The following is a 13,295-nucleotide window of genomic DNA, read 5'->3' as shown; positions in this document are numbered from 1 at the left end:
ATAAGTTAGTTACCTGTACATGTACTTTTCCATGGCAATAACAAGCACCCACGTAAAACCCGCTGGCATTAGGACTGCACGGATGGACTCCTGTTGCCCGCCTGAAGCAGAGCCGAAAAAGTTTCTCAGAAGTTATAACCGTCTTTATGAAGGCCAATTTCTCGGGTCCTCCGCCATCCATCCGTTAACTCGATGGACAGCACGACCGAGAACCGCGGATGCAGCTTCGCGCGTTTCTAGACAGGAATTATTCATCCCAACGTTTTACCACTCGTAAAGGACCTAACCCTGGTTCAAGACATGAGTCGGACTTCGACAGAAGAAAGTGAATTGTTCAATGGACCGCAAAAGGTAAGGCAACTGTAAACCGTTAATACTGATGAAGAGAAAACAAGGTCTCTCTCGCGCTTGAGTTGTAATCCAGAAAACGTACAGGGAAAATACGTGTATGGATAGAGGTGCAGGCCAACTTATTATGTTATTTATTATGATATTTTATTATGTTATTTTTATTCAACCCATCAGGTATGCTGTGGAATTTTATAAAGGTTTGCCACGAATGGCTTTTGATAAGAAACGTTGCGGAATTGACCTATAAATACGTTTGGTGAATTTCAATGTGTACTGTTTTTATTATGTACGGTAATTTATTTTACTATAGGTAGCAGCAGGTAGCTTAGAGCGTTGGGCCAGTAACCGTATGGGCGCTGGTTCCAATCCCCGAGCCGAATAGGTGAACAATCTGTTGGTGTCCTTGAGCAACATGATTGCTCCAACATGATTCCTCCGGTTAGTCGTTCTGGATGAGAGCGTCTTCTGAATGACTCTGTAAACTGTCACCATATGCATCATTTACGTAGCCTACTGGAAGCTCCATATAGATGTAATATTTTATAATGGAAAGAAATGTTCCCCTTGAACTGATTTGGTGACAGACATTTTGGCCTACTCAATCGAGAGAGATGTATTTTGTAACAGACTGTGCTGAACTATAATTATTGGTGCAGAGAGGCGACCTTGCCGGCAGGGGGCAGCATTCGGTGTTAAGTAAGGTGAACCTACTGAAATGTGAATGAGTCTGTAGCAATAGATACTGTATGTTCCTTCCTGTTTTTGTGCACATGCACCCAGGATACATGGCTGTGTTATAATTTAAGGACACATTTGAAGGTCTTAATGTGTGGATGTAACCCCACTGTTACACTTTATAACCTGGTTATAATCAGATCATAAGACACAATTTGGTTCAAATCAGATTAAGGGAATCATGCAGTGTACAGCGTTTCCCCCACTGTGCCAAGAATTTGATTGTTTTGTCCTTGGTACTGTTTGATTTACACTATGTCTAAGCTAGTTGCCAGGCAATAGGCACTTCATGCCTCAAAAACATCCACAGCCGCCCCCCTCTTTCTCTCTTTCAGCGACTCTCAAGTCCCTGAACACTAACCATGTGTACAAAACCAAACAAGTCAAGTCAGTAATAAATATCAAATGTGACCTTTTGGACTTTAAAGGTGCAGGCTATACTGTATCACCTACACACATTATCGATAGCTTAGATTACCCAACACTTCCTCATCAATCAATTAATGATTGGATTTATGGAGTGTTTCCAGGAGCTCACAGTGGAAACTCTGTTTAGGTGGCCAACAGCTTTCCAGTAGTCCTAATTCGAATCAAATTTTATTGGTCACGTACACATATTTCGCAGATGTTATTGCGGGTGTAGCGAAATGTGCAATGTCAGAGTCCGGAATATGAATGTATATGATGGTGTGTATAGACATTATGGGCAGTATATGAATAGAAAAGGTGTGTACAGCAGTAGTTACATAGGGTAAGACTTCACTAGAAACAGTATATACATATGAAGTGAATTACATTGCATCCGGCTTAGTACACACTGATAAGACAGTCGCAAGTTGTTGCGTTTATCACTTATCAGTAAGTGACAGTTTCGGTACAGTAGGAAGTATAACTGTACCACTGCTGTTCATGCTCTCATTTACATCGACGGGGCTGTAGTGGAGCAGGACGAGAGCTTTAAGTTCCTCAGTGTCCGCATCACTAAGGACCTATCATGGTCCAAACACAAAAGCACAGTCGTGAAGAGGGCGCGACGACGCCTCTTCCCACTAAGGAGGCTGTAAAGATTTGGCATGGGTCCCTCAGATCCTCAAAAAGTTCTACAGCTGCACCATTGAGAACATCTTGACTGGCTGCGTCACCGCCTGGTACGGCAACTGCTCGCCATCTGACCGCAAGGCGCTACAGACAGTAGTGTGTACAGCCCAGTACATGTACTGGGGTCGAATTCCCTGCCATCCAGGACCTCTATACCAGGCGGTGTCAAAGACTCCAGCCACCCAAGTCATAGACTGTTCTCTCTGCTACCGCACGGCAAGCGATACTGGAGCGCCAAGTCTGTGACCAAAAGGCTCCTGGACATCTACCCACAAGCTATAAGACTGCTGAACAGTTCATAAAATGGCCACCCAAACAATTTACATTGACCCCCTTTATTCTTCATTTTTGTATCTTTATTTTTTTTACTGACTCTCTTGCACTGGCTCTATGCACACTCACTAGACTACCCACACACTCACACATACTACACTGACACTCCAACACACACACACAGATACACACACTACATACGCTCACACACACATGCATATTAACGCCACACGCACTCACACACAGACACAGTTTCACACTCTTCACATACGCTGCTGCTACTCTGTTAATGATCTATCCTGATTGCCTAGTCACTTTTACCACTACCTACATGTACATAATGTATTACCTCAATTACCTCAACTATCTTGTACCCCTGCACATTGACTAGGTACCGGTACGCCGTTCTACTGCCAATGTTTGTCTATGGAGATTGCATGGCGGTGTGCTCAATTTTATTCACCTGTCAGCAAAGGGTGTGGCTGAAATAGCTGAATCCATTCATTTGAAGGGGTGTCCACATACTTTTGTATATATGGTGTATATTGTCTCGTTATTATTTTATTGTGTTACTATTTTTCCTTTTTTATTTAGCAAATATTTGTCTTACTTTTTAACTCTGCATTGTTTGGAATGGGCTTGTAAGTAAGCATTTCACGGTAATGTCTACACCTGTTGTATTCGGCGCATGTGACCAATATACGATTTGACTTTATTTGACTAGACCATCATACTTTCCTCTTGCATACATGTCACTGATGCGGGATACTATATGGGAGATGTAATGTAAACACCTGTTGCCATGGTGAGAGAGTGTCTACTCTGCATGATGGTTTGTGGTAGCCACACTGAGGGAAGCCACAACCTATAGGACAGAAAGAATGTCAATCATACTAGCCTTGGATGTCTATTGGTTGTTTTGGAAAAACAGTTTATATTCTTGGTTTGCACCAATAGAATCAAGATATCAGATCAACTACATTATGGACCTTGATTTATATATCGCGTCATCATTTCTCTGTTTTGCTCCTATAATCCACCTACATGTGAGATGTGTGCGACGCGACGTGTGACACGTGTTTGTGTGCATGTGTGCGTGCAGTGGTGTAAAGTACTTAAGTAAAAATACTTTAAATTACTACTTTAGTCGTTTTTAGGGTATCAATTCGAATGCTTAGGAAGACAGAATTTTTTACAAATCACGCACTTATCAAGAGAACATCCCTGGTCGTTCCTACTGCCTCTGATCTGGTAGACTCATTAAACACAAATGCTTTGTTTGTAAATGATGTCTGAGTGTTGGAGTGCCCCTGGCTCTCCATACATTTTAAAAACAAGAAAGTCGTGCCGTCTGGTTTGCTTAATATATGGAATGTAAAATGATTTATACTTGTACTTTTAATACTTAAGTATATTTTAGCAATTACTTTTACTTTTGATACTTAAGTATATTTAAAACCAAATACTTTAAAACTTTTACTCGTGTATGTAATTTACTGGGTGACTTTCACTTTTACTTGAGTCATTTTCTGTTAAGATATTTTGACTTTTACTCACGAATGACAGTTTTGGTACTTTTTCCACCGCTGTGTGCATGAATGTTTGCGTGCTATGTACACTCTACGTACTCTGAAGTGCTTTTTTTTCATGTTATTCATTTGATATTGAATACATGTTCTCTGTCCGTCAAGAACATTTCACAGATTTAATGGGTTAGGACAGTTTTATTGCAGGACAGTTTTATTGCTTTTTTGTCATTTGCGTAAGTATTAGCCCTACCTAGACACTAATCTAAGGTTCTTTTTTATTTCATTTTTCCTGTAAATGGTTCAGGGTAGGATACTTAGGTAAGCTGGTCCAATATCTGTGTAAAAGGTCAGCTGCTGCCTGGAGAAGTTTTTGTGGATTTATCATATGAAACACACACACACACACACACACACACACACTCTCTCTCTCTCTCTCTCTCTCTCTCTATCTCTGTCTCTCTCTCACATATTTTTTAAATTCAAATGATTTGTCTCTTGTTATTTTCTGTGTTTGTGTATGTTTATGATTGCAGTGACAGGTGAAATATACAATAATTCATAGCCTAGAGACAGATTTACAGATCATAAGTGCATGTGTTACTCACAAAGTTTTGCCGGACGTCTCTCCTTGACACCTATGGATATTGTTCCAGTCTTCCAATTGCTGACCAGTGGTGACCGGCTGTGATGGTGCGCACCGGAGAGGAAGACCGCACAGCGGCCTATACAATCATTATTTTCCCTTTTGTGCTTTACCTATTTGCACATCGTTACAACACTGTATGTAGGCCTAATATTACATTTGAAGTGTCTCTATTCCTTTGGAACTTTTGTGAGTGGAATGTTTACTGTACATTTTTTGTTTGTTTCACTTTTGTTTATTATCTATTTCACTTGCTTTTGCCAATGTAAACATATGTTTCCCATGCCAATAAAGCCGTTAGAAATTAATTGAATTGAAGAGTGAGAGAGAACAGAGAGAGAGAGAGAAGAGAAGAGAAAGAGAGAAGACAGAGAGCGAGACCTCAGCCAACGAAATGCGATGGCCAGATAGTGAAGACATGAGCGAGTGTGATCCAGCGATTTCATGCGCGTTAGTTTTCTTCCAATCAAATATGATTTGGATAGGATGAGAAGAGAAGCGTCTTTGTTGACATAATATAAGGATAGCCTGGTGGTTACAGATGGTTACGTTCGCAGGCTGGGCTATAGCCTATAGGCTAGAGAAAATAATTTCATTAATCGACATTATTGCGAGACATGATGGAATTACATAACGCCTATATGCTGCAGTCTATAATAACGTAAATTATGCTCTTTTCTCACTGAACGACTGAATGTAAAACGCAGCAGCAGCAGCACAGATCACAGAGGAATTCACATTGAGCTCCACATAACGAATCAAGGAGCCGAGCGCATGCATGAATTATCAGAGCCGAGGGCTCAGCGGCGATACTAGAGAGATGAAGGACCTTTCGTTCTCCCCTTGATGTGTTCAACCGGCCACTGGGGAGAGACAACCAGGAGCAGCCGATGCTCCGAGAGAACAGCGGCCGCAGCGCCAGACATCGGCGAGAGTGATAACTCAGCGCTGTTTACTGTCATCTGAGAGCTGGCACCGGACCCGCGGTGAGGCATGGGCTGCGCTCCCAGCATCCACGTCTCCCAGAGCGGTGTGATCTACTGCCGAGACTCGGACGAGTCCAACTCTCCGCACCAGACCACCACCATCTCGCAGGGCACCGCGGCCACCCTACATGGGCTGTTCATCAAGACGGACGCGGCCGACACCATCTCATCCGTCATCACCTACCAGAGCAGGCACTCCGGAACCAACTCTCAACGAGAGAGAAGAGAGAACAGCCGGGGACACATCTGCATTGAGGCCGAGACCCAGACCAGTCACACCAGTGTCAAGGTAGATAGATTCGCTCTTTCACAATCGCAGGGAACGAACCACAGTTCACGTAGGCCTGTATTCTGTTCAGCCGAATTCCCGACCTATTCAGAAGGCCAGACATTGTAGTATCGTATCAATTAGCTGCTCCTAATTAAAAACCAATTATCCATGAAGCTTATTCCGTCTTGCATTTGGGGATAGCTAGACTGATATCATTCATGAATAACGTTTTGTGTTCATGGAATGTCTTATCATTGTTTGTTATCTGTCTATGTGCAGTCACTGTGTTGAGGTAGAATTAGCAAACGGGTTTCGTTTTGTTTTGGGGGCATACCCTATAGGTAGCTCGGGCATTCCTGGAGTGATTAATCGAATCATACATAAAAGATGGAGATGGAAGTTCTAGTCTGGTAAGATTTGTCAGCTGGTGTCATCATGACAACAACTTTTCATTTCTGAAAGGTTAGGGTGAGTGAGAGAGTGAGAGTGATTGAGTGAGTGACACCATGGTGAAAGGGCGTTGCACGATAACGAACATTATAATTAACCCTGACCCTTTTGGGCAGTGTACGTTTTTTTGAACATAACATCATTTTAGCATTATGTCATGATGAGCACATGTTCAACTTAATAAAAAACATGTTTTCAATCTGAAGAACTTAAATAACAACAATGACTATAGTACAGTGAGGGAAAAAAGTATTTGATCCCCTGCTGATTTTGTACGTTTGCCCACTGACAAAGAAATGATCAGTCTATAATTTTAATGGTAGGTTTAGTTGAACAGTGAGAGACAGAATAACAACAAAAAAATCCAGAAAAACGCATGTCAAAAATTTTATAAATTGATTTTAATTTTAATGAGGGAAATAAGTATTTGACCCCCTCTCAATCAAAGATTTCTGACTCCCAGGTGTCTTTTATACAGGTAACGAGCTGAGATTAGGAGCACACTCTTAAAGGGAGTGCTCCTAATCTCAGTTTGTTACCTGTATAAAAGACACCTGTCCACAGAAGCAATCAATCAGATTCCAAACTCTCCACCATGGCCAAGACCAAAGAGCTCTCCATGGATGTCAGGGACAAGATTGTAGACCTACACAAGGCTGGAATGGGCTACAAGACCATCGCCAAGCATCTTGGTGAGAAGGTGACAACAGTTGGTGCGATTATTCGCAAATGGAAGAAACACAAAAGAACTGTCAAACTCCCTCAGCCTGGGGCTCCATACAAGATCTCACCTCGTGGATTTGCAATGATCATGAGAATGGTGAGGAATCAGCCCAGAACTACACCGGAGGATCTTGTCAATGATCTCAAGGCAGCTGGGACCATAGTCACCAAGAAAACAATTGGTAACACACTACACCGTGAAAGACTGAAATCCTGCAGCGCCCGCAAGGTCCCCCTGCTCAAGAAAGCACATATACATGTCCGTCTGAAGTTTGCCAATGAACATCTGAATGATTCAGAGGACAACTGGGTGAAAGTGTTGTGGTCAGATAAGACCAAAATGGAGCTCTTTGGCATCAACTCAACTCGCCGTGTTTGGAGGAGGAGGAATGCTGCCTATGACCCCAAGAAAACCATCCCCAACGTCAAACATGGAGGTGGAAACATTATGCTTTGGGGGTGTTTTTCTGCTAAGGGGACAGGACAACTTCACCGCATCAAAGGGACGATGGACGGGGCCATGTACCGTCAAATCTTGTGTGAGAACCTCCTTCCCTCAGCCAGGGCATTGAAAATGGGTCGTGGATGGGTATTCCAGCATGACAATGACCCAAAACACACGGCCAAGGCAACAAAGGAGTGGCTCAAGAAGAAGCACATTAAGGTCCTGGAGTGGCCTAGCCAGTCTTCAGACCTTAATCCCAGAGAAAATCTATGGAGGGAGCTGAAGGTTCGAGTTGCCAAACGTCAGCCTCCAAACCTTAATGACTTGGAGAAGATCTACAAAGAGGAGATGTGAGATGTGTGCAAACCTGGTGGCCAACTACAAGAAACGTCTGACATCTGTGATTGCCAACAAGGGTTTTGCCACCAAGTACTAAGTCATGTTTTGAAGAGGGGTCAAATACTTATTTCCCTCATTAAAATGAAAATCATTTTATAACATTTTTGACATGCGTTTTTCTGGATTTTTAAAATGTATTCTGTCTCTCACTGTTCAAATGAACCTACCATTAAAATTATAGACTGATCATTTCTTTGTCAGTGGGCAAACATACAAAATCAGCAGGGGATGAAATACTTTTCCCCCTTACTGTGCCTATTAACTGCCAAATAAAGTAACAGGATTGACGATTTCATCTTAAATCAGCCATAAATCCTCTTGTGACAGGGTAAATGGAAGATAGTTGTGTGCAACAGAGGGGCAATTTAACCTTTTACTGCAGTGGGCTAAATCAGGGTCACACAGTGTTTCTTGGTAGTCTTAAGCAAATCTACTTTGAAACCAAAATATTCATCTCACACACATGGTTATGGGCTTAAAAAAGAAGACACATGTACCATGTCAGATATAGAGTTTAAATGTATTACATTTTGAGTTTGCATCCCAATGTTACACTTTATATACATCACAGAAGACTGTAATATATGTATATTTAAATGGACATAGAAACACTAGATTTTTATATATATATATAAAATAACAATACACATATGAGGCCACTAGTCATTTGACTGCAGGGAAGGGCTACTGCAAGCTTCACAAAAAAAAGCATGTAATTGTTAAAACATTTATAGCCAGTCTATCTATGGGTAGCAGGGTTTTTTTTACCACAAAACACCAGACAATTGCCAAAAAAGAGTAGATCCAGCTCACCTGCTTCTTGACTATAATTTGACTATTAGATGTTTATAATGTTTCCTTTGAAAAAACATTTTAAAAGGAATAGATTCACGATATTAAAATGAGAATTCACGCAAAAGGGTTTACCTTAAAATGAGGAACAGGTTTTTTTGTGCCTTTTTTTCTGCCCCCCACCCCTGTTATTTTTTGTCTGTTTCACCATTGAAGGGATAGTTCGAGACTTTGGCAATGAGGCCCTTTATCTACTTCCCCAGAGTCAGATGAACTCGTGGATACCATTTGAATGTATCTGCGTCCAGTATGACAGACATTAGAGGTAGTTTCGCAAGCCAATGCTAACTAACGTTAGTGCAATGACCTCCAGTGATTGCGCTAACGCTAGTTAGCAATTGTACAAACGTTAGATAGCAACTTCCTTCAAACTTCACGCAGAGACGAAAATGATATCCACGAGTTCATCTGACTCTGTGGACGTAGATAAAGGGCCTCGTTGCCAAAATCCCGGAATTATCCCTTTAAGGATTCCAGCTTTAACGTGAATCACTAATCACATGAAATAATCATCTTCAGAAATAACTTAGTCAACGCAGCAAAATAACTAGGGGCGTTATAATGAAGGTGAAAACTTGTTGAAATGTCCCGGTTAAGTAGGTTTAAATCTTCAGAGAAGTCACATAGAGGTTGCATAGAGGGACATATCAAAATGCAAAATTCTGGCACTTTAGCAAGTCTTTATTCAAATAAAAAATCGGATTTATTGAATTCTCCATGTGGTCTATATTAAAAGGGACTTCGTTTAATATAACAGGCTTTTAAAAAACAATATTGGTTGGCAACTTCTACTTAAAATACCCAAAGGACGAAAAAGGGACTCATTTCGTCAAACGACTCATTGCTCAAAACTGTTAAGTGACACTTTGAACCCTCTGAGGCTCAATCATGCGTAATAAAGCAGGCATAGGTTTGACACTGTTTGGTAGGTGTACTTTCTGCTCTCTGAGGGCATAGGCCTGGGTTGCTGTTATGGATTATGTGACAAATGTATCAGGGTACAAACAGCGTTATACAAATAAAACATGAATGACTAATTGACAGATAGACATTCTGACTGATTAATTAACTGACTGACATCTCTCATCTGTAATGTCATCAGTATGACACTGTGTTATGTGGGTCGTTTCGCAGAGGGGTAACGGACTTCGCAAAGGGTGTCACCAAGAGTCTAGTGACAAAGTAGCATGTGACGTGACAGGGCTGGCTGGGCTGGATGACATGTGGACATCTGAGAAACGGGTTGTAAACATGAGGAGCATGTCAACTGTGTGTCTGTGTGTTTGTGAGTAAAGCATGAGGGCAGACCGACGCAACATCATCACATTATTGAACTCCTTTCACCACTTCCAATGAGGCTGAGGTAACCGTTCACGTTCACATTGCGGATTGTCCATTCCAATGGACATCAGGCCTGAATGGGGCCGATTCGGACCAACGTTTACGTAATTGTCTAGCACAGTGGGAGGGAGGCCAGTGAAGCCGTGCCTTGTGAAGTGTAATGATACACAATGGCTTATTGTCGTTACGGCCTAATAACTGAATGGCCTTTATAGATCTGTATCATGAGTTGAGGACAGATGAGCGATAGAGAGAGGGAGACTCTTTCTCTCGCTTTCTCTCTCATGGTATGAGAAGGTATCATTGATGCTATTGAGTGTTGAAGCCCTGGTGATGAGCTCACTCTATTCCCTACAGGACCTCAGTCATGTTGTTGATAAGCCACCCAAACACTGGTGTGTGTGTGCGTGTGCATGCATGCGTGTGCGTCTGTGTAAGAGCAGTTGTTGTTTACCCCTGTGGACAGAGCAACAGTGCGGGGTTGTGAAGTGAATAGTCACATGTGAGAGGGCTGATGATGTTGAGCTTTACTCTGTAGACTCCAGGGCTTCTCACACAGCCTGTCCGGTAGGGAACCTCCACCCTGTGGTTGCAGGGTTTTGTTACAGCCCAGCACTAACTTGATTAAAATAATCAATGGAAGATTAGTCTATTTTTTTAAATAACAGGTGTGATGTTGTACTGTAGCTCCTTGAGTAAACTGTGTGTAACCTAATGTAGCAGGCGTAAAATAAATAGATATATTTCTGGTCCCGACTATAAAAGAAAACTGTTGGGGGAGTTTCTCTTCTGCACTGTTTCATTCTTTTTTTAAAACAACATGTCTATTGATTGTTCTTCTTTAACAAGACATATATAAGCAGAAATATGACATGAAGAAAAAAAATAACAGCAAAACCACATCAAAAGTTCACAGCAACAAAAAATGAAAAATAAATAAATGATGAAACATCTAAGACAAAACAAAAGTGTTACAGAAGCATAAAACCACCGAAATGACATTTTACGGTGGTCTGATCCAATAGGATAGAACATATTTGGGACAAATTTCAGATGAAACACTGCGCCACAAGCCAATTGGATATCTCTCACCACCACCTCCCCACATGCACACAAAGCATAGTACACTACCCAGAGTTCCCTTCGTTAGCAAATATTTCACCCACATCACTCTGCTCAACAAAATCCCCAAATGGTTCCCAAACCTTTTCAAAAGTGTCTTGTTTACACTTAACCATATATGTTATATTTTCCATTGTTAGGCAAGACGACATTCCCCTAAGCCATTGGGCAATACTAGGCCTGTTCACACTTTTCCAGGCAAGAGCTATCAAGCGTTTTGCTTGCAACAAGCACAAGTGTTGTACATGGTTCTTTAGATGAGGATTGATTGGGTAGAACCCCAGGATAAACACTTTGGGATGGAGAGGCAATTTTACTGAGACTATTTGGGATATCATATGTGATACCTCCTTCCAAAAATCTAGAATGTTCTCACAGTCCCACAGACAATGAACCAGAGTTCCTTTAGCGTGATTGCACTTGTAGCATATATGTGGAATTGTACTATTAAATGTATTTAACTTAGCAGGGGTTACATATGTTCGCATCAACCAATTGTATTGCAATAGTTTTAGCCGAGTATTCAGTCTGTGTCTGAGCCTTAGTACATATACTACTCCATTCATCCAAGACTATGTCCTCCCAAATAACTTCCTTCCAAGAGTTCAGTTTGTGCGCAGAGGATTCGGTGGTTTCCCCAGATAGAACTAAAACATGGCAAAGAATGCGTTTCACCAAGGAACTTCCGCACTTCATACCAAACGTTGATCGTATTAAAAACAAAGGTGTGTCTTCATATCAGCTGAGTAAATGTAGAGGTTATGGGGTGAATTGGGTACAACTGAAGACATCGCAATCTCCATCCATGAAGGGAGAGACTCGGAGGTAAAATAGTACATAGCAGTGCGAAGCTGAGCTGCCCAGTAGTACCACTGGATATTAGGCAAATGGAGCCCCCCCCGTCATACGGTAGGTACAATAAGGACAAGCAAACTCTGGGACATCTGTTATTCCAGATAAATATAGTGAACATCTTTTTAAGCCTTGTAAAGAGGGATGGTGGTGGCGGCAAGGGAATGTTCTGAAATAAATAGAAGAGTTTTGGGAGAATGTTAATCCTGCCAATTAAAGATATAGGTAAAGATGACCATCCATCTATCGATTGAGTTTTTGAATCTACGACAGGGTCATAGTTAGTTGAGACTATGAGGTCAATCTCTGGTGCAATACAAATGCCGGCATATGTAAAGCATTCCGTTGCATTAAAAAAAGAAGTCAGAGGTGTAGGTCTACATCTTTCCTCCTCCTTCAGCATCTTAATTGAGGATTTTGCGTTATTTATTTTGTATCCCAAGAACGCCCCAAACTCTTTAATTCAGTCCAGAAGTGCAGGTATAGAATTGCACAAATTACATCGTCTGCATAAAGGGCAATTCGATGTTCCATCTGATCTATTCTGATACCTGACTATTGGGGTGGCACCTAACAGCTATGGCTACAGGCTCAATGGCTCGGATAAACAGGAGAGGAGAAAGAAGGCAGCCCTGCCTAGAACCCCTGCAGATGTCAAAAGGTTTAGATACTGAATTAGTAGTAAGGATCTCTGCAGTGGGATTTGTATATAGTATCTTTATCTATTTACAAAAGCTCTCACCACAACCAAGACGAGTTAACACTTCAAAAAGGTAGGGCCACTCAACCCTGTCGAAAGCCTTCTCTGGTCCAGCGACAGGATCGCAGTGTCTGATGACCCAGATCTAGCATGTAGAACATTTATCACTCTCCTAACATTATGAAATCCTTCACGACCTTGAATAAAGCCATTTTGGTCTCTACCCAGCATATCCGGGAGAAAACCCTCCAACCTCCTCGCATTTGCTTTTTCAAAAGTGAAATAGCACGATAGGAATCACATTTGGCATGCAGCTTTCTAGGTTTTAGGAGCAGAGTGAGCAGAGTGATCAGAGCTCCTCTCAAAGAAGGGTGCAGCAGACCATTTTCATAAGATTCCAAAAACATCTCCAGGAGCGGAGTGCAGTTTGTTCTTAAATCTTTTGTATATGTCAATGGGCTGCCCATCTGGGCCAGATGCCCCTCCCCGCCTTCATACTATCAATTGCTTTGGAAATTTCCTCCA

At 41.7% G+C, this 13,295-nt stretch overlaps 1 protein-coding gene across 2 annotated transcripts in view; it reads left to right on the top strand.

Annotated features, from left to right (window-relative positions):
• Positions 1-140: 140 nt before the first annotated feature.
• The window catches only part of LOC106563036 (high affinity cAMP-specific and IBMX-insensitive 3',5'-cyclic phosphodiesterase 8B), an 80,929-nt gene continuing 67,774 nt past the window's right edge, over positions 141-13,295 (top strand). The window contains exon 1 of one of the 2 annotated variants that reach the window (XM_014128243.2): positions 141-351. In XM_014128243.2, coding sequence (XP_013983718.1) covers positions 301-351 — 51 coding nt within the window. In that variant the 5' untranslated portion in view covers positions 141-300. Of the gene's footprint in view, positions 352-4,994; positions 5,905-13,295 lie in introns of those variants that run through there. The other variant, XM_014128242.2, reaches the window with a different exon arrangement.

This window comes from Salmo salar, chromosome ssa11, assembly GCF_905237065.1.
Source record: "Salmo salar chromosome ssa11, Ssal_v3.1, whole genome shotgun sequence".
NCBI classification, from domain to species: Eukaryota; Metazoa; Chordata; class Actinopteri; order Salmoniformes; family Salmonidae; genus Salmo; species Salmo salar.
This window is presented reverse-complemented; position numbering and strand designations above follow the sequence as displayed.